Below are 22,907 nucleotides of genomic sequence, written 5' to 3'. Positions count from 1 at the left end.
TCATTGATTTCTGAGTAATTTTCCCATTCCCTGTGAGAGGGTCTTTCCTCGTCTCCACAGTTGTTACTGTGCTCTCCTAACTTGTAATTATCTATCTGTATGTTGCATACTTCTGCTAGAATGTAAACTTCTTGAGCCCTGGGGCTGTTTTTTTTGCTTTTGTCTTTGTATTCCTATTGCTTAGCAGGCAGCTAGGTAGAGTAGTAGATAGAGCCCTGGATGTGGGATCAGAAAAAACAAGTGCAGATCCTGCCGCTGGCACTTATAACTCTGTGACCGGGGCAACCACCAGTTTGCTCACCTGCAAAATGAGGATAATAATAGCACCCATCTCACAGGATTGTTGTGAAGACCAAATGAAATAACATGTAAAGCAATTGGTCAACCTTAAAACACTATATAATTGCTACCTTTTATATAAATCCCATTAATAGATGCTTATTGAATTGAATCCAGAGGATTCATGTACACAAAATATTTGCATAATCCATTCTTGTTATAAAAATGATTACCAAAAGACAAGATGTTCTATTTCTTCATCCTCTCTCAGACATTATTTTTTATCTGGTTGCCTTGAAAGGCTGATAGAATGACTATATTGATACTCTGCTTCTGACCAACCATTTTCCCAAGCTGAATCTTTTTCTAATATAGAAAAAAAAGCAACTTGCATCCATCATGATGAGAATATGAAAGATAGTAAATACAACTCTTCCATTTTGCAGATGTGAGAATTAAGCACGTAGAGGTTAAGTAGTGACCTGCCCCATACATAGGTAGCATGTAACAGAACTAGGAAATCTGCTTTTTGGTGTCCTCCCACCTCTGTGATCAGAATCCTTACCTTCCTTCCTAAATCTCCTTTTGCTCAACACATTCTTTCCTCATTCTGTCTCCTCACTACTCTCTGTCATATTTTTGCTTCCTGATGATTGTCTAGGAAACCTTGCTAACTAACTAATTGACCTGTTTGTACTTAACTGATGAATTAACTTAAGGTCAAAGACTAAAATTCAATTGAATTCAGTTCAACAAGCACTTATTAAACACTGTGCTAGGCCCTGGATATATATGTTGAGGAAGTTGATTGACTGGCAGCAGTGTTGACATTTTGGCTTGTGACTTCCTCTTTGTACAGCTAGTCCTGGATATAGCTGAAATTATAGAAAGAGTCCAATTTGGACACATGCATGGTGATGAATTAGCTTACTTTCTCAGAGGCATTTTGTCCTCAGAGACTGAGACTAACTGCCTCTCTACTTGCTACTAAGGGGGAACTATCACTCTTACCCACACACATTCTCCCAAGCCCGAAAGCAGTGATTCCTGACCTTTCGGAGCATGAGGATTCCTTTATAATGTCCAAAGAGTTCATGGACTTTCACATGGTAGTAAGTTGTACTATTAGGATCTCCTTGGGCTCTCTTTTTGCTTTTTTTTTCCACATCCTGAGCACTTAGAACAGTGTTTGGCATGGCAGTTAGGTGGTACAGTGAATAGAGCACTAGGCTTGGAGTCAGGAAGACTCATCTTTATGAGCTGTGTGACCCTGGGCAAGTGACTTGACCCTGCTTGCCTTAATTTCCTTATCTGTAAAATGAACTGGAGAAGGAAATGGCAAACTACACCAGGATCTTTGCCAAGAAAACCCCAAAATAGGGTCATGAAGAGTCAGACACAACTGAAAAATGACCAAACAAAAAAAGTGCTTCATAGATTAATTCATTTGTTTCCAAGTGAAATAGAAAATATGACAGAAAGTAGGCATGAATTCAGTAACACATTCAAATGAATTTGTATTTTATTGTCATAGAACAGTAAAAACACACTTGTCATGGACATTTGCTACTGAAGGGTATAATCAAGAATAGTAAAAGGTTCAGGTGCGGAAGCAATTTATATTCATCCCTTTTACAACTTTTAAAACCCTTCATAACTTGCCCCTGCCGTACCTTTCCAGCCTCATTATACACACTTTTCTTTCTCTCGTTCAACTAGACGAGCTTTCTTGCTCATTCACATATGGTACATGCTAAGACTCATTCCTGTGCCAGAGGGCCTATTTAGATCCTTAATAGACATGGAGGGTAGAGCTTGTGATGATGGTCTGCATTTTGGAGAAATAGAATGAGACTGTAAGATTGCTCATGGAGTAGCCCAGTTTTTAAGAGAAAGATTATTTGAAGCATCATGTTCATATCAAGTGCATGTATGCAATCTTTGAAGAATAATGTCAATAGCTAACACCAGGACACATACAGTGCAGAGGCTGTTGAAATGAAACACAATTTTTTTTTTTTGGTGTGAATGCCCTATGCTCATAAACTTCATTTTCAGGAAGTGACATCATTGTACTTTAAGTGATGAGTGTTTAGAAATTAAATTTTTTTTTCAAATAAATGAAGCTAAATCACTTGTGAATTGCCACTCTAGAGATTTAAGAAAATATGTTGACTTTTCAATTAATCAATAACCAGCAAGCATTTATCAAGTGCTTATTATATGCCAGGCCCTTTCTAGAAACTGGAGATGTAGAGCCAGAAAGAGTTTAACAGTCCCTACTATCAAGTAGCACACATTTTAAAAGGGAAAACAAGACATACACTCCATCCCTGCCCCTACATTCATATATCTGTATGTACAGAATATACACAGCATAAATATGAAATAAATACAGAGTATGAAAGGAGGGCACTAGTAGTTAGGGTATCAGGAAAGACTTAGTCTTTAAAGATGTGGTGTTGGGCATGGGATCAGGAAGATCTGAGTTCAAATCCAGCCTCCGACACTTACTAGCTGTGTGACCTCGGCAGGTCATTTAACCTCTGTTTCCTCATCTCTAAAATGGGGATAATAATAACATCTGCCTCTCAGGGTTGTTGGTTATTGCTATCAAATAGGATAATAATTATAAAGCACTTAACACAGTTCATGGTACATAGTAGGCACTATATAAATGATAGTGTTATTATTATCATCAGTATTATGGTCACTACTACTACTACTACTACTACTACTACTACTACAATTACTACTAGTACTCTTCTGTGTGGTGGAATTATAGAGGGACTGTTTTCTAGTCACGCGAAGATGTTTAGTCCTGAGGCACCAAGATGAGAGAAAAGAAAAGCATGTTTGAGGAACAGAGAGAAGGCCAGTTTGGACGGACCCTAGAGTGAGGGAAGGGAAGCAATATTCAATAAAGGTGAAAAAATAAGTTGAGGCCAAGTTGGGAAGAGCTTTAAAAGCAGAACAGAGGAGTTCATTTTTTTTTTTTTATCTTAGAGTCACTAGAAAGCCACAGGAATACAATGAGTGATGGAATGACATAACCTTGTGCTTTAGGAAAAAAACACTGTGGAGCAGTGGTGGCAAACTCAAATAAAAATGTGGACCACTAAACTGTACATAAGGATGCCTGCAGGTCACACATTGATTTAGTTTTAAAATGTAAGGTTACCTGTATTTTATCTATATTTTATTTATTTTGTTAAATATTTCTCAATTACATTTTAATCAGACTTGGGCTGCACTCAGGAGTGTTGTGGAGGTGCAACAGAGTGGCAAGAGACTTGAGGCAAGGGAACCAATTAGGACACAGATGAGAGTGTAATAGCCCAGAAGAGAGTGATGTGAGGTACTAAAGGAAGGTGGTGGTGATGTTATTAGTGGGCTGGGGTTGACTATGAGAAGCAGATGTGACAAATGGCAAATGATTGGTGGTGTTGGAGAGTGAAGAGTTGAGGATAATGCTGAAGTTATGAACCTGGGAGACTGAAAAGAATGATGGCGCCCTTGACAGAAATGGGGAAATTCGTCAGAGGGGTGGTGTTTTTGGGGAAAGACGGTGACTTCTGTTTTAGACGTGTTGAGTTTGAGATGTCTATGGAAGATCCAGTTTAAAACATCCAATAGGTGATTGGTGATGTGGGCCTGGAACTCAGGGGAAACTGAAAGTGGATACATAGATCTGTAAAAAGTTCACATAGAGATAACAATTGAATCCTTGGGATTTTATGAAGTCACCAAGAGTATATGGAAAGGACAGGATGGCCCAGGACAGAGCCTTAGGGTATGCTGAAAGTTAGGCATCATAATATGAATGATGAGCTAGCAAAAGAGACAAAGAAAGACAAAGAATGGTCAGACAAACATGAGAAGAACCAGGAGAGAGTAGTGTCACAAAAAAATGGGTAATCAACAATTCAAATACTGAAGAGAGATTCAAAAGGTTGGCAACTAAGAAAAAAAAACCTATCAAATTTGGCATTTAAGAGACGGTTGACAATTTTGCAGAAGGCAGTTTCAGCTGGGTGATGAGGCCAGAAGTTACATTGAAAAGAGTTCTTAGGAAGGGAATAAGAGGAGAGGAAGTGGAGGCACTGAATATAGACAGCTTTTAGTAGGACTCTGAGAAAAAGAGGAGAGAGATAGTACTACAGCCTGAGGGGATGGCAGGGTCTAGTGAAGGTTTATAGACAGATGATGACTCTTCAATGTTACTCATTCCTGTTATAAGTCATATTTGATAAAAAGTAATGCTGTGTGTGTAGATTACTAGGTACCCAGTTGAATTTGGCCCCATATATGCATAATAATGGACATTTCACATTTTTTTTTTCCTCTCTGTCACAAGTAGTGCTTTTGCAACATCCTCCTCTGCTAGTGGCCTATGGTTTAATTTTGTATATATAATTTTTTTTGGAGGTGAGGCTACTTTTTTTACCCTCTTTACCCCCCACCCCCAGCCCCTACCATGACTACTTCTCTGTTTTGTAACCAGATTATAAATCACAATACCATATATGCCTATCCATTATGGGAGAAATCTTAGAATCTTTTCTTTTTTTCTTTTTCTCTTTTTTTTTTCAGGCTCATATCAGTTGCTTTTTATTGTGGTCATGACACTAAAACATTTAATCAAATGCAAGAAGATGAACTTTTAGTTAAACTGTAATAGTCATTTTAAAACCAAGATGGGTTTGGATAGTGTATGATTCATAGCCAGCCACAGACTGCCAGGGAGTGTGTCCCTGGACAACCACAGATCTGGTTCAGTTTAGTCTCTGATATATGACTCATCTTTTTTAGGAAACTTTTAAAGATAAAAGTAAACTGCTGTTAAAAATAAATCAGTTTGCTTATATAACTAATAATACTGTTTATATCATTACAAGTACAAGGGATTCTGAACACTGGCTTTCTTTTTTGATGCTTGCTTCTTGTGCTGAATTAGGGATAGGATAGAGGAGACAATAATGTGATTGACAGAACATTGCATTTGGAGTCAGAGAGCCTGGGTTCAAAGAGCACTAGGTTTGAAATCAGAGTCTGGGTTCATATACAATGCCTCTTACTAACAGTAAGATAACTCATTGGATTTCTCTGAGTCTCAGTTTTGTCATATATAGAATGATACTTGTGCTTGTAAGGATCAAATGAGATAATATTTACTAAGCATTTTATAAACCCTCTGTAAATGTGAGCACTCATTATTAATCATCATCATCCCCATCATTATCATTTCTATCATCTTACGGCTAGTTTCAGTTATTGGTTCTCTTGAATATGTACAGGTTGTGTTTTTAAACCAGTGAGCCAATTAAAATATGTTGTCTTTGTTCAAAGCTTTTAACTTTCAAAATGCTCTCTTGTTGATCATCTAATTTTTTCTTTGCAATAATATGAGAGAGGCAAAACAGGCACTCTTGCCCCCATTTTGCAGATGAAGAAATAGAAAGCAAAAATCTAAATAATCTATTTATAGGATCATAAATGTAGGGCTGGAAGGGACCACAAAGGCCTTCCAGTCTAACTCTCTCATTTTACAGATGAAAAAAACTGAGGCCCAGGTAGGTTGCCTGACTTGCTTAAGGTCGTACAAGTAGCAAGCAGCAGAATTCGTATTTGTAGTTCTTCCATATTAGTGATTTGGTAGTCAAATCCTACTTATGGATATTTGTTTTGATGTCAGAAGCAGAGTTGGGGAACCTGTGGCCCTCTAGATCCTCAAGTGTGGTCCTCTGATTGAATCTAAATTTCAAATCCCCTTAATAAGAGGATTTGTTTTGTAAAACTTGGACTCAGTCAAAAGGCCACACCCAAGGACCTAAAAGGCTACAAGTGGCCTAGAGGCTGCAGGTTCCCCACCCCTGTTAGCTATCAGATATCCCTCTTTGCTTTGCACAGTTATAACCAAGAGTTATATCAAACCTTTTATGGTATAACTTGGCTGTAACTGCGGAGAATAAAGAGGGATACCTGGTAGCTGACATCACTCCTACTCCCAACTAGGTAAAGAGATAGGAAATGAATCTATTTAATCCACACATTCTCTGCCCACTAGGGGCAGGCTCCTAATTGGGCCTTCCTTTCTGGCTATCCACCTCTCCTTTGTTTCTCCCTCTACTTTCTCCAGGGCAGGACTGGAAACTTGTTGCCTCAGGGGCATATGTTCTCCTTTCTTTTCCTTCCCTTTCCCTTTCAGTGTCTTGCCAGAGTTTGAGCTAGAGATATTAGGAACCATGCCCAGTCATAACAATGAGTAGTAGGTTCACTCATTTCTAGAGGTGATATCCCCAGACCAATGTGGAATTCTCTTTCTGCTCTTATGGGAGCTCACAGGATTATTAACAAGATACAAAATAAACTAAGAAAACAAAACAAAACAAAACAAAACAAAACAAAGCCCTAACCCCCACATTAAAGATGTCTTTTCTTCAACCATTGGTCATAGACCAGAATCTTTGCCCTAAAGTAGGAAGGAAACTTTCTATTCAAATTCCTTTTATGTAGTTAGAACAATCAGAGCTTTTTTCTCTGTTGTCCCTTCTAACCTCAACCAGAATATACACAAAGAAATACACGTATTTGAGTAGACCGCAGATGTTTTATGTGAAGAGAAAACCGATTAAAAACAAAACAATTAAGACATAACAAAAGAACAAATTGAAGGGTTGCATAATCTCACATATTCCAATCCTCACATCTCAGGATAATCAGTCAGTTAACTAGCATTTATTAGGCACCTACTATATGCCAGGCAAAATTCTGGGAATACAAAGAGATGCAAAAATCAGTACCTGTTTTCACGTAGTTCACAGTCTAAGGGGGAGCAGGAGGCTTCATGTAAACAACTATGTACAAACAAAAAATATATAGGATATATTGGGGAATAATCTTAGAGGGAAGGCACTAAGATTAAAGAGGATTAGGTAAAGCTTTTTGCAGGAGGTAGGATTTTTGCTAAGACCTGAGTCTTGGAAGCTAGGAGGCAGAAATGAGGAAGGAGAGCATTCCAGATATGGGGGACAGCCAAGGAAAACTCTCAGAGTCCTCCAGAGGTGATTGACTTGTTTGGGGAGTAATAAAGAGGCCAGTGCTCACTGGATTGCAGAGTATGTGGAGGGGAATAAAGTTTAAGACAACTGAAAAGGTGTAAAAGTGCCAGCTTATGAAGAGTTTTGAATGCTAGAAAGCCACCAGGAAAGAAAGTCATCGAAGCCTGAAACTATTTTTACCAGGCTTCTCAGCTAGTGCTCAAACTACTTGCCCCACCAGCACTGGGGAGGAAATTCATTCTAACCTGTCCACCCTAGCCTGTTAGAATATCATGAAAGATTTAAATTTTGGAAGGTTCTTTAGAAGTCATCTAGTTCAACCCCTCATTTTACAGACTCCCCCCCGAACCCCCCCCCCCCAAACCCCAAACAAACAAACAAACAAAACTAGGAGTGAAATGACTTGACCAAGGACACATAAAATACCAGGGCTGTGATTTGAATGTAGGTCCTCTGATGCCAAATTCAGCATTCTTTTTCATTGCACCAGCATGTAGTACATATTAATTGATGAAATTAACGTTCAGTTCTGCAAGTTTTAATACATAATATAATTAGGCAATGTGATTATGTTACTGAAATCAGAATGTGCTATTATTCTATCAACACATTAAATGATCGCACATCTCTGAGAAATGTTCTAGTCAATAAATAAATCAGAAGCCACTTTAATTTTCACCCTTTCTTTATAAGTATTAAGTAGATAAAGCTAGAGTATTTTCTAGACAGTCAAAAGAAAAAGAAATCAAAAGAGAAGTTATTGTTTGGATGCCATTCTTGCTAGGGGAGTCGTCATGTGGTCAGTTCTGGAGAGAGGGAATCTAGTAAGTGAGAGGTTGCAATAGTACAGGTGAGAAAGAAACAGGCCTTGGACCAAAGGCCCTGGTACATAGAGGGTAAGATAGATGCTGGAACTATCACGTAGGAAGAAGTAGTATGATTTGGCAACAAATTATGTATCTAGAATAAAGGATAGAAGAGTCAAAAATTACTCCAAAATCCCTTGCTTACCATGTTAATAATAAAAATAGCTCATATTTATGTAGTATTTTAAGATTTGCAAAGTGCTTTAAAATATTATCTCATTTGAACACTAAAGCCCGGTGTGATAGATGCAAAGGCCAGTATAAGAGGGAATTTGGGTTTGGGGAAATATTATAAAAACAAATATAGTGATCTTAGCTATGGTCATTTTGAGTTGGTGCTAGTATGCAAGTATGAATTTGACTTGGTGGGATATGCTTATGACTATAATACAGCAAAGAATAGAGTATCTTGTTTACAAGGAGCAGAAACAATAAAAGGGGTGGTGAAGGTGCATTTGACCTCTATGTGGAACTCTACCATCCCAATGGGGAGAGTAGAGGAGAAAGTGTGTGGGAGGAAGGAAAAGGAGGGAGAAGCAGAAGTATTAATGGGGCTAGTGTAACTACGGACATTTTAGCCAGAAGGGGAAAATGAATGATGTGTATGTAAGACAAATGACAAAGCATACATGGAGGTAGAATACAGTTGTGTTGAGGGATAGCAGCTATTTGGACATCTTTCAGAGGTCTCTCTGCTGCTAACAGTATGCATACTTGTTACTTCAATGAATTTGTGATCTCATCAATATGAGTGCTCCTTCTAGGGGTGCAGATTACAATCCGCCTATGCCTTCTGATCCTGTGTAACTCTGGTCCATGGATCTAGCTACATGTCAACCAATCAACAAGCATTTATTAAGCATAGAACATGTTCATAGAGGGATCCAAGACAGTGATCCACAGCACCAAAATTGGGAGGTTGTTGAAATTTAGTTGTAAGGAAATGTCTTTGGTGACCTTAGTTGGTATTACGACTCCATTTGTAGTCAAGTCATTGTGGAGTGCAAATGATGGCAATCATATTGGATGGAGAATATGGTGTATGTTCAAGCGCAGTCAGTATATAACTATATACAAAAAATAAAGGAGAGATGTTACATTGTATTGGGACAATTATGGGAGGTGCATAATGGTAAAGCAGTTTCAAGAGATGGGCTAGGAAAATCATTCCTTGTCATCCTACCTTTGAGTTGGCACTTGGTCAAATATACCTTTTCACTCAACTAAATATTAATATGCTCTAGTTTCAGTCTTGACAGTTTCCTCAACCTTAGCTAGGTAAAGAGAAGTGGAAAGATTTGTCCTTTAGATGAAAATTCAAAAAGGAAATTTCAGAGAGCAATAAGAAAGGGGAGTTGCTCCTTATCTTTTGGCAAAAATGTCAGTTTGATTCACCTATGATTGGGCTTGCCTGAGTCCTTTACTATTTTGCCCATGAAGGCAGCTCTTTTTAATAGTGTAGGACAGTTAATACAACAGGTCCATCCGGAGGAACAGGTAATGTGTTTTATAGGAAGGGGTGGGGATGATTAGTTTCCTATCAATGATGTTAAAAACAAGGAGCCACTGGGGAATGGCCAGGGGTTAGTTCCCACCATGAAGGTAGTAGGATTCAATTCGTTTCAACAAACACTTATTAAGCATATACTATGGGCAAATCAATGTTCTTGGGAGTCCAAAACCAAAAATGAAATAGATCTTGCCCTCAATGTGGCTACAATCTATCTGGGCGTGGTTGGAGAACACAGAATATAGCAGTGGTTCCTGAAGCTTTTTGTTCTATGAACCCCTTTCAACAATAAAAATAAGAAAGGGTTGTGGATCCCCAAGGTACTTCAATATGTTACTTATAATATACTTCAATTATTTATTGCTTAAGGTACCATGAAAAAATTTTTAGAGGAAACTCCTTAGACCATCATTGAGAACCCCTAAGGAATTCATAAACCACTAAATAGGAACCATATACAGTAGTAAACGTCTCTAGGTCTCAATTCCTTGTCTGTAAAATGAGAGGGGGAAGAGATGGGCTAGATGACCTCTAAGATCCCTTTTAGTTTTAAATCTGTGATTCCATGATCTTAATTATTGATTGAAGGCAATTGAGAAGGGAGTGAACACAGACACCTGGAAGGGAGGGGTACGGCGCAGAGAAGGCTTTGAAGAGGAGGTGGGCAAAGATTCTGGGAGGCTGAGTTAAAGCACAGAGGGCCTAGAAGGCCTAGTAGATGGTCCAGAAGTTGGAGATAAGTTCAGAGAATAGCTGGTATTACAATTTGACTGGAATTTGGCATTAATTAAGGGAAATTGTGTGAAATAGTGCCAGAAAAATTGGTAGGTACCACAATTTAGTGGGCTTTAAATATCAGGCTGTGCGGAAACGCTTAAGGGTTTTGAGCAAGGGAATTAAAAGTAGATTGTGAAAATGAATAGCCATGAAATAGTTGAACATGTGAGTGTGTGTGGGGTGGGGTGAAGTGGGGTAGAGGGATGGGGAACAGGGTATTTTGGCCATAAGGAAGAGCAGGAACAAAGGGTGGGAGAAAGAGGAAGCACAGAGTGTCCAGTTGAGTGAATGTCTAGTAGTACCATTTGGTTGGAACTTAGAGTAAACAAATGGGAGTAGTATTAAATACCGGGAAAACAAGGGAGGGCCCAAGATTGTGGAGGGCTTTTAATAAGGAGCCACTAGAGTTGAACAAATCAAGGCTAGACCATGTATAATGAAGATAATGTGGGGGAGCTGGATAAAGAATGTATCATAGGGAAAAGAAAATAGAAGTAGGAGGATGTGTTAGTTGAGGGGAATTTGGGCTGTTGTGTCATAGCCCTTCCTGTGTCCGCCAGTCTCTGTGTTTTCTGGAATTGTTTTTTTTCTTGATATCTTTTGTTTTTACATCACCATCATTTCCCAATTATATCTCTTCCCTTCCTTTTCCCAGAGAGTTATCCCTTGTAACAAAGAATTGAAAGAGAGAGAGACGGGGGGGGGAGAGGGAGAGAAAGAGAGAGATGGTGGGAGGGTTGGGTAAGGGAAGCAGCTTGAAAAATTTAGCCAGGACATCCACCAAACCTAACAGCACAACACACCCACATCATAGTCTGGAGCTGGGTTTTGATCTTGGGTCTTGCCACTGGCTTTTCAAAGAATGAAAAAGAAAGAAGTAGCATTGAGATTATGGCAAACCAAGTTTTTATTGTGGAAGAGTCTAAAAAAGCCAGGGTAGGGGAGGGTGTGGAGACCAAGAAGGATAAAGGGATATATCTGTATTGTCTCCCCCTCTACATTGGATTATAAGCTCCTTGAGCACAGGGACTGCTTTTCTTTTTATTAATTGTATCCCCAGTGCTTAGCACTGGGGATTTGCCATAAGGCTGGCAAATAGTAGGTGCTTAATAAATGTTTGTTGGATTGGATTGCACATATCAGCCTTATGGAACTCAAAGAGGCTCCCACCAATGCAGAATTGTTTCCTTTTCATACTAAATGGTAGAGCCGCTGACTTAGGGGAGCAGAGATGAGATTTAAAGCTGGAGGATACCTTTGAGTACAGACTTTTCATTTTACTGATGAGAAAATTGAAGGTGAGAGAGGTTGTGACTTTCCTAGGGTCATGTAACTAGTAAAGCATCTGAAGCATTATTCAAATCCAGTTCTTTCTGACTCCAGATCCAGTGCTCTATCCATTGAGGGAGCCAGGTGGTGCAGTGCATAGAATGCTGGGAATGGAATCAGGAAGACCTAAGTTCAAATCCAGTCTCAGACACTTACAGTGTGACACTAGGACAGTCTCTTAACATCTGCTTGCCTCCATTTCCTTGTCTCAAAAATGAGTATAATAATAGTACCTACCTCCCAGGGCTGTTGTGAGGATCAAATAAGATAATAGTTGTAAAATGTTTAGTACAGTGCCTAGCACATTGTAAGCATTATATAAATGTTGGCTATTATTTTTATTATGCCCCTCTGAGCTTAGGTCTTCTAACTCTGAAACCAAAGCTCTTCCTACCAATCACATCATGGTACCTCTCAAAGTACAGAGCAGATACTGAGTAAACACTTACTAATGGACCAGATGGTATAGTGGCATGAATTCTAGATTTAAATTCAGGTCTTGGGTTCCAATCCTGGCTCTGCTATTACCTGTCTGACTTTGAGCAAGTTTTTTTTTTTTTTAATTTCTCTGGCCCTCACTTCTATAAGGCATCATAGATTTAGAGCTGGAAAATACCTGCAAACAAGGAAGGTTAAGTGTCTTACCCAAGGTCTATGGGTAGTGATAGAACCTGGATTTGAAATCCAGATTTCAAATGGACTCCAAATGCTACTGTCATCCATCAAATGAAGGGACCAGACTAGATGGCCTCTAGGCTCCCTACTAGATCTGAATCTGTGGAAATAGCACTGGCCCAGTCATAGTAATCAATCAATCAATCAATCAATATATCTTTTTCAAATGGTTATTATGGTGCCAGGAATTATGTTACTGGGAATAAAAAGACAAAAAAGAAACAATCTTTGTTTTCAAAGAGCTTACATTCTGGAGGGGAGGTGGGAGAGACCATGCATGTATAGATAGTGTGGGTATATAAGCTTTAATAGCTTAAATCTTAAAACTATTAGAGCTATTACAATTTTTGACTATTAAAGTTTAAGCTGCACCAAGACTTTTGGGACGCTCTGTACTCGTACGCACATTGTTGTTGTTCAGTCATTTAGTCATTAGTAATGTCCAATTCTTTGTGACCCAGTGAATCACAGTACGTCAAGCCCTTCTGGCCTCCACTATCATGCAAAGTCTGTCCAAACTCATATTTGTTGCTTCCATGATGCTATCTATCCATCTTATCCTCTGCTGCCCCCCTTTCCTTTTACCTTCAGTCTTTCCCAGCATCAGGGTCCTTTCCAGTGAGTCCAGTCTTCTCATTGTGTGTCCAAAGTATTTACAAGTTCAGCTTCAGTATTTGTCCTTCCAATGTTTAGTCAGAGTTAATTTCTTTAAGTATTGACTGATTTGATCTCCTTACTGTCCAAAGGACTCTCAAAAGTCTTCTCTAACACCACAATTTGAAAGTGTTGATTCTGCAGCACTCAGATTTCCTTAGAGTCCAACTCTCACATCTATACATTGCTACTGGAAAAACCATACCTTTGACTATACAGACCTTTGTCAATAAGGTGATGTCTCTGCTTTTTAGTATACTCTCCAGATTTGCCATAGCTTTCCTTCAGTTTGGGTTTGGATGACTTAGTGTAAATAGCAATTGTTTCTGTTTTGGCCAGAAACTCTGAGGGTCTTCCCCTCCCAGAGTGATTCTTTTGTGAAGGCAAACTAGGTCATCTTTTGCCTCAATTCTCATCTAGCCTTTAACTAACTGAATGGGTATGACTCAAACAAACTGAGACCTGGGAAAGACCTTAGGTTAAAAAGGCCAAAGGATAAAAAATAGGGCAGCTATGTGGCGCAGTGGATAGAGCACTGGTCTTGGAGTCAGGAGGACCTGAGTTCAAATCTGGTCTCAGACACACAACACTTACTAGTTGTGTGACCCTGGGCAAATCACTTAACCCCATCGCCTAGACCAAAAAAAAAAAAAAAGGCCAAGGTCTCCCACTGCATCTGGGGCCATCGCCAGTTGTCCTAACATTTGTCTTGCCACTGGACTCTGATGACTCTGGAGGAGATAGTGAAGCAGAGGATTTTGCACAGCTCTGCCTCACTTAAATCCAATTTACTTGCAAGTCAAGACATCATCCTCCTGATGTCATTGGTCTTCTTTGAGAAGGAAGGATGAACAGTAACAACAGTTTTCCTTCAAAGGAGCAAGAATCTTTTAATTTCATGGCTGTAGTCACTGTATGCAGTGTTTGCATTTTTTCTCCCTCTATTGGCCAAGAAGTGATGGGACCCGATGCCATGATTTTAGTTTGTTATAAAATTAAGCTTCAAGCCAGCTTTTACACTTTCCTCTTTTACCCTAACCAAGAAGCTTTTTAATTCTTTTTCATGTTCTGCCATCAGAGTGGTATCATTTGCATATTTTAGATTGTTGATATTTCTCTTGGCAACCTTAATTCTGCCTTTTGATTCACCCAGCCTGGCATTTTGCATGATGTACTCTGCATATAAGTTGAATAAATAAAGTGACAGTATATATCCTTGCCTTACCCCTTTCTGAATCTTGAACCAATCAGTTGTTCCAATGCTTTTTGACCCACATACATGTTCTTCAGGAGACAAGTAAGGTCTTTTTGAGGACCTGCAGCATTTTGTTGTGATCCACACAGCCAAGGGCTTTAGTGCAGTCAATGAAGCAAAAGTAGATGTTTTTCTGGAACTCCCTTGCTTTCTCTATAATCCAGTGGATGTTGGCAATTTGGTCTCTGGTTCCTCTACTTTTTCAAAAACCAGCCTTCTCTTTTAGTAATTCTTGGTTCACTTACTGCTGAATCCTAGCTTGCAGAATCTTAAGGATTACCTTGCTGGTGTGTGAAATGAGTATAATGGTTTGATAGCTTAAGCATTCTTTGGCATTGCCCTTTAGGATTGGAATGTAATCTGATCTTTTCCAATCCAGTGGCCACTGTTGAATTTTCCAAATTTTCTGGCATATTGAGTGCAGCACTCTAACAGCATTATCTTTTAGGATTTTAAACCGTTCATCTGGTATTCTGTCATTTCCACTAGACTTATTGTTCGCAATGTTTTCCTAAGACCCATTTCACTTCACTCTGTAAGATGCATATTCTAGTAACCACATCACCATGGTTTTCAATGATGTTAGATCTTTCTGGTATACTTCTTCTGTATATTCTTGTCACCTCTTCTTAGTCTTCTCTACTTCTGTTAAGTCCATACTGTGTTTATCTTTTATCATGCCCATGTTTGCATGAAACATTCCTTTGATATCTCCAATTTTCCAGAAGAGATTTCTTGTCTTTCCCATTCAATTGTTTTCTTCTATTTCTTTGCCCTCCTTACTTAAGAAAGCCTTGTTATCTCTCCTTGCTCTTCTCTGGAATTCTGCATTTAGTTGAGTATATTTTCCACTTTCTCTTTTGCCTTTCACTCTCCTTCTTTCCTCAGTTATTTGTAAAGCTTTATCAGACAGTCATTTGACTTTCTTGCTCTTCTTTTTCTTTGGAATGTGTTTTGTTGCTGCCTCCTATACAGTATTGCAAAACTCTGCTCATACTTCTTCAGGCACTCTATCTACCAGATATAATTCCTTAAATCTACTCAGCATGTCCACTTCATATTCATAAGGGACATTATTTGAGTCATGGTTTTCCCTACTTTCTTCATTTTAAATATGAATTTTGCAATAAGAAGCTCATGATCTGAGCCACAGTCAGCTCCAGGTCCCCTTCTAACTGACTATATAGAGCTCTTCTATCTTTGGCTGCAAAGTATATATAGTCTATCTGATTTTGGCATTGTCCATCTGTGATGTCCATGTGTAGAGTCATCTTTTGGGTGGTTGAAAAAGATTATTTGCTATGACCAGAGAGTTATCTTGACAAAATTTAGTCTCTGACCTGCTTCATTCTGGATTCCAAGGTCAAACTTGCCAGTTATTCCAATTATCTTTTATTGTTTGTTTGTTTTTACTAGGCAGTGGGGTTAAATGACTTGCCCAGGGTCACACAGCTAGTGGGGGTCAAGTATCTGAGGCTGGATTTGAGCTCAGGACCTCCTGACTCCAGAGCCAGTGCTCTATATACTGTGCCACCTAGCTGCCACCTTCCAATTATCTTTTGATTGTCTACTTTAGCATTCCAATCTCCTATGATGAACTTGACATCTTTTTTTGGTGTATTTCTAGAAGATGTTGTAGGTCTTCAAAGAACTGATCAACTTTCATCTTTTCAGCATCAGTGAATTCTGAAAATCAAATCAGAAATTCTGGATCAGGAGCATAGACCCATGTCACTATGATGTTGCATGGTTTGCTTTAGATTTAAACAGATGTCATTCTATCATTTTTGAGGTTGTGCCCCAGTACTGCTTTTCTCACTCTTTTATTGACTGTGAGGGGTACTCCATTTTTTTTTCTAAGAAATTCTTGCCCACAATAGTCTATGTAATGATCACCTGAATTAAATTCACCCATTCCCATCTGTGTAAGAACAATGACACCCAAGATGTCACTGTTTAATCTTTTTACCTCCTATTTGACCACATCCAGCTTACCTAGGTTTGTAGATCTTACATTCCAGGTTCCTGTGCAATATTCATATTTACAGCATCAGATTTTCCTTTCATCATCATATACACCCACAGCTGAGCTTCCTTTTGGCTTTAGCCCAGATGCTTCATTCCTAAAGCTATTTGTACTTTCCCTACACTCTTCCCCAGTAATGTATTAGACACCTCCTGACCTAAGTGGCTCCTCTTCTGATGTCATATTTTTTAACTTTTTAATACTATCCATGGGGTTTTCTTGGTAAGGATACTGGAGTTGTTTGCCTTTTCCTTCTCCAGTAGATCATCTTTTGTCAGAACTCTCCACTATGACCTGTCCATCTTGGGTAACCCTGCATAGCAAAGCTCAATATTTCATTGAGCTATGCAAGCCCTCTGTCATGATGAGGCAGTGATCCAGTATAAAACATAAATAAATATAAAACATATACAAAATGTTACATATAAGGTGATTTGGGGAGGGTATAGTGTACTACCAGCTAGAGGATACTAAACAGTTACAACTCTCATCATTTCTAGTTCTCCTGTGACTCCCAAGGCAGCTAGGTGTCATAAGCATATAGAGTTCTGGGCCTGGGGTCAAGAAGACCTGAGTTCAAATATGGCCCCCTTCAACACTTATTAGTTGTGTGAACTTGGGCAGGTCATGTAATTTCTTCTGCCCCGGTTTCCTTATCTATATAATGGGGATAATAATAGCACCTACCTTGTAGGGTTGTTGTGAGAATCAAGTGAGATAAAATTTGTAAAGTGCTTAGCATAGTGCTTGGCACATAATAGGAACCATATAATGCGGAAGGGGAATGACATTTATATAATGTTACATTGCTAGCTATCATTATGTGTTATTCTTATCAAGTAACTTAGCAGAGAAAAAATAAAACAACCCCTCTTTGCAGGTTCCCTTTGAGGTCCCTCCCCCATAAACATAAAATTCTTTGAAAGCATAATCTAAGAAAGCAGTATGATGTGGTAGAAGGAGTCCTAAGTATAGGGCTTAAGGACCTAGTATAAGATCCTGATTCTGCTGCTTATTATATGTATAATCTTGGGTAAGCCCTTTCTTAGCCTCATTTTCCTCATCTTTAAAATGAAGGGTTTTGTTTAGATGATCATGAAGGTCCCTCCCAGCTCTAAATCTCTGACCCGGTAGGAGGAGTTGGATTTCTATTAGGCTGCTGTCTCACATCTATTGGTTCCTCTGGTGAATTTATTTTGGTCACTGGGCATGTTGGTGCTTGCTTCCTGTCAGGAACTGTTCCGAAGCTCACATGTGAACTTGCAGAGCTCCACTGAGCCTTCATCTCAAACCAGGGACAGATACAGGAATGGTGCACTAGGAATACGGGAATAGGTAATCTCAGGGGTGAAGGAGTTGCAACCTAATTGGCTTTCTTTCCCAGGAGTGTTACTGTGCTTTAACAAAGACTTCACCTGTTATTGAGAATAAGCCACCCCAGAAAAAATGCCAACGTTGGGCAGAACAGTGTACAAAATCCCATAGTTAATTGGTCTTTAACTTTAGGGAGTCTGCCTTCAGTAATGCAAGCACTGGATTTGGAGTGAGAGGACCTGGATTCAAATACTACTTCAGTCACTTACTCCCTGTGTAACTGTGGGAAAGACTCTTCTTGTCTTTAATCTTCAGTTTTCTCAGCTGTAAAGCAGTTTAGACCAGATGAATTGGGAGGTCTCTCCCAATTCTAGATCTGTGATCTATGATCTTGTTTAAGCACAATTCATATCTTTGGCTCACATGTTTTAGGGCTACCTCTGTTGATAACTAGATGTGCTGAATTGCAGGATGTTAGAACTGGAGGCTTTTTAGGAATGACCTAATTCACTGCTCCCTCCACTCCATTTTGCAGATTAGGAAACTGAGGCTCAAGAGAAGAAATGGCTTGTCTAAGGTTGAACATATAACAAATGGCAGGGGCAGGACCAGGGGTGTGTTAGAGCCAGTTTGAATCTTTGAGCCAATTGTTAAATTTTCAGTGTGAGCAATTACACGTTAGAAATCTGCAAACTTACAAATTTTGGGCTTGATTAATTGTTTTGTTGATTGTCTAGACTTAAGAAAGTGATAGAGTTAATAATACAGATTAAATTTAAAAGTGTACAATGAGAACTTTTTTTTGGGGGGGGGAAGAAAGGAGAACTAGTTATTAAACATTTAGTAGCATCCTCCCGGATGGTGCTTAATATTCTTTCTCCAGTCTTGGTACATTATAATTTGTCTTTGTATTCCCAGTGTCTAGCATAATAATACTTGTTGATTGATTGATTGGGTGCTAATGTGTTATGTTTCTTTTCCAGAATAACCGCATCCATACCTCTAAGTACAATGTCCTCACCTTCTTGCCTATTAATTTATTTGAACAATTCCAACGAGTGGCCAACGCCTATTTCCTTTTCCTACTGATTTTGCAGGTAATGCATAAGTTCCCTTTCTTTACCACTTGGTTTACAATTTAGTAGACTATAAACTCCTTGAGGGCACAGATGGCTTTTCATTTTGTCTGTAGTGTCTAGTAGAGGGGGCTGTTAGGTGGCATAGTGCTAGGGCCAGGTACCAGGAAGACTTATCTTCATGAGATCAGAATCAGACTGCAGACACTTAGCTGTGTGACTCTGGACAAGTCACTTAACCCTTTTTGCTTCAGTTTCTTCATCTGCAAAATGAGCTGGAGAAGGAAATGGCAAACTGCTACGGTATCTCTGCCAAGAAAACCTCAGATGAGGTCATGAAGAGTTTGATATTACTGAGAAAAATGACTGAACGACACCTAGAAGAGTCCTTTGCATACAGTTGGTGCTCGATACAAACTCACACACACACACATACACACACACACACATATATATAATTTTTTTTTGGAGTGGATTGGACTTGAATTGGTTATTAAAAAAAGATTTCATTAACTTTTGGAAACATGAAGAAATTCAATTAGTACAATACCCATGATTAGGTAAATTGTTCTTTCAGATCAGATTTTCATAACTATTATATTGTTTTTTCTTGTTGAACATGGGAGTGCCAGCAGCACATTAAAACATCACGTTCCTCATTCTAAGTATCAAGGTCACTTTTAAATTCAGCCTTGCCCTTTCTTTGAACCATACCAGACTCTAGTAATTATTGTTAATAGCCTCCCTCCATGCTTTCTTGCTTCCTCACTTGATATTGCTTATATTTTCAGAACTGAGGCAAAAGGAGAATAACCAAGCTCTTTTCTTATTTGATAACTTTAATCATTCCATTTTTTTCATAAAAGAGACATAGCAGCTTTTACTTGTAGATATAAGATATTCCACATGTATTTGATAAAAGCATTTAATGGGAGAGATTTGTATTGTTAATATGAGGATAATGATTTTTAATTTCTTTCCTTTAAAGTAAAGGTTGAACCTAAGTGTAGATGGGCTAATTTTCTAGCTTTTACTAATAACAAATGAAATAAAGAGATAAAGTTTTGTGATTTCATTGATATTACTCATTTTTGATTGAGAGATAGAGAGCAGTTTTTTAAGTCAGGAAGACAGCCCCTCAAGTCCTATCCCAGATCTGCTAAAATGGGAGCCTGTGGATCCGAGATTAACAACCTCTGCTCTAAGACTTTAGTAGGAGAGTTGCTGATTTGCCTTGGTAGAGGGCATTTCTATAAGAGTAAAATTATAGGTGTGGACCCCTGCTTCCCTTGATCCCCTCTCCTACCCCCCCAAAACCTACTTGTTTCCAAATACAATGAAATATTAGGAAACTAAAAATTTTTTTATTAATTTATTTTGATTTATCAACAATCACTTCCTAAGCTTTTGAGTTTTAAATTTTTCTCCCCCTCTCACCCCTTCGCCCTCCCCAAGACGGCGTGCAATCTGATATAGGCTTTACATATACATTCCTATTAAACATATTTCCACATTAGTTATTTTGAAAGAAGAATTAGAACCAATAGGAGGAACCAAGAAAGAGGAAACAAAACAAAACAGAAGAAAAAAGAGAGCAAAAATACTATGCTTTGATCTGCATTCAAACTCCATAGTTCTTTCTTTGGATGTGGATAGTATTTTCCATCATGAGACTTTTGGAGATGTCTTAGGTTCTTGCATGCTGAGAAGGATTAGGTCTATCAAAGTTAGTCATTGCATAATATGGCTGTTACTGTGTACAACATTCTTCTGGTTCTGCTCACTTCACTTAACATCAGTCCATATAAGTCTTCCCAGGTTTTTCTGAAGTCTGCCTGCTCATCATTTCTTATAGCACAATAGTATTCCATTACATTCATATACCACAGCTTGTTCAGCCATTCCCCAGTTGATGGGAATCCCCTCAATTTCCAATTCTTTGCCACCACAGAAAGAGCTGCTATAAATATTTTTGCACATGTGGGTCCTTTTCCCATTTTTTATGATCTCTTTGGGATACAGCTCTAGAAGTGGTATTGCTGGGTCAAAGGGTCTGCACATTTTTATAGCCCTTTGGGCATAGAGGAATTTTTTTTAAAAGGATACTTTTGAGATTATTTTTTTCAAAATATATTTTAGTCTTTCAAAGATTCCATCTTTGATTTCTATGAATAACTCCTTCAATTCAGCTGATAACACCTCTACCTCTTATTTTCTGCATCTAAAAAAAATCTATCACCTGGTGATTAACTCTTGGTGTGTAGCCTCTCCTAACTTAGTTGGCTGGCTCTCAGACAATAGATGTAGAGTCACAGAGGCTGTCCTTAGACTTTTTTCAGATTGATGGAACTGCTGGGTCTTACCCTCTATTGGCAAATGTAGCCTTCAAGAACCAAAGTTAACCTCTATGTCAAGATGTGATGTTGAGATAGGACTTTAGTTGTAGCTTTCTAAGTATACATACTTTTTCATTAAGAAATTATTAAAATCACCAAACTCTCAAAATTAAGATTTTTTTTACTAGAGACTGCTTTTGGTTTCATTTATTTTAATTATCTGGGTGTTCCTCTTGACACTCTTCTTCTAGCAGCTTTGCTTTCTCAGGTTCCTAAGGCTTGGGCAGAAATTCTGAAACTCAATGTTTATTTAGTATGAGCAGGATCTATTGTTCCTACAATGGAATGCTGTCACAGAATCAGACAATTTTGGAGTTGTAAAGAACTTTAGAGATCAATTTCCTCATTTTGCCAAGGAAGAAACAGAAACCAAGAGAGATTAACAGTTACAAAGACACCCAGCTAGTTAGTGGCAGAAATGGGAAGAAGATTTGCGTGGGTGCTTTTGACAGCTTCATCCTTGGATCATAGACTGAGAGTTGGAAGAAGGTTCCTCAGAGGTCTTCTAGTTGAACCCTTCATTTTACAGATGAGGAGCCCTACTACATAGCCATAGCACCCTTAGCGAATATTTAGAAAGAGCCTCAGATGTTTGGGGGGGGATTAAAAAGGAGAGGAAGAGTAGGAGAGTGTTATCTAAAGCTTAAAATGTCAAATTGAAAAAAAAAAACAAACAGAACTTAATGTCTCTAAAGAATATTTTTTGCCAAATTAATATTGGTTGTGAAAGCATTCAAGAAACTAATCTTCACTGGTTTACTGGAGTTTAAGAAAATTCCCCACTTTATAAAAATGCATTATGAAATTCAGTGTCTTAGGAGGAGGTTAATTTTAAAAAATGGTAAATAATGTGATGTTTGTTTGCAGATGAATGTTCTGAAAGTCCCTTGCAATATCCTCTAATTACTCACTGGAGTTAAGGAGTATTTAGGTGACAGTATTGTAATTTTAACAAATTATGTTCTCAGAGAAAAATGATACGTTGTTGGCTAATAAAATCTAAAATTTCTCTTGCAGCTAATTCCAGAAATATCTTCCTTGTCATGGTTTACAACCATTGTGCCTTTAGTCCTGGTGTTAACTATTACTGCTGTCAAAGATGCCACTGATGACTTTGTGAGTATTTGTTCTTGAGTCTTTCTTATGACTTCAAATTCTTTCCATTTCTATCCTCTATCTAGTACACAGAAGCAGAATGTAAATCCCTTGGACTTCCAGAGACTATTTCGTTTTGGTTTTTTTATCACCAGCACCTAGAGCATACCTTGGACACAGTAGGTGCTGAATGTTTATTGAACAGAATTGAATATGATGTGGCTTATTTTCTCGCCATGTGTGTACTCCTATGCAGCACTTCACCATAATATCTTGTGGTTCAGTAGGTGGCGCAGTAGATAGAGCTCTGGACTTGAAATCAGGAAGACTCAACTTCAAGAGTTCAAATCTGGCCTTGGACATTTACCAGCTGTGTGACCCTGGGCAAGTCACTTAGCCCTGTTTGCTTCAGTTCCTCATCTGCAAAATGGGCTGGAGAAATAAATGGTAAACCACTGTAGTATCTTTGCCAGGAAAACCCCAAAATGGAGTCACAAAGAGTTGGACACAACTGAAAATGACTAAGAAACAACAACAATATCTTGCCTCTCCAATCTTGCTGAAAATTTTGAAATTTATCTTTGATGAGCTAAA

At 38.5% G+C, this 22,907-nt stretch overlaps 1 protein-coding gene across 4 annotated transcripts in view; it reads left to right on the top strand.

Moving 5' to 3' along the window:
- The window catches only part of ATP8B4 (ATPase phospholipid transporting 8B4 (putative)), a 327,254-nt gene that overhangs the window by 70,372 nt on the left and 233,975 nt on the right, over positions 1 to 22,907 (top strand). For 3 of the 4 annotated variants that reach the window (XM_027840872.1, XM_027840871.1, XM_027840873.1), the window contains exons 5-6: positions 18,730 to 18,843; positions 22,236 to 22,334. In XM_027840872.1, the coding sequence (XP_027696673.1) occupies positions 18,730 to 18,843; positions 22,236 to 22,334 (213 nt within the window). The remainder of the gene's footprint in view (positions 1 to 18,729; positions 18,844 to 22,235; positions 22,335 to 22,907) is intronic. The other variant, XM_027840874.1, reaches the window with a different exon arrangement.

The sequence above is a fragment of the Vombatus ursinus genome, unplaced genomic scaffold, assembly GCF_900497805.2.
Source record: "Vombatus ursinus unplaced genomic scaffold, bare-nosed wombat genome assembly UNPS02014848.1, whole genome shotgun sequence".
In the NCBI taxonomy this organism is placed as follows: Eukaryota; Metazoa; Chordata; class Mammalia; order Diprotodontia; family Vombatidae; genus Vombatus; species Vombatus ursinus.
Note: the sequence above shows the minus strand (reverse complement) of the source record. Positions and strands in the feature narration are given on the sequence as shown.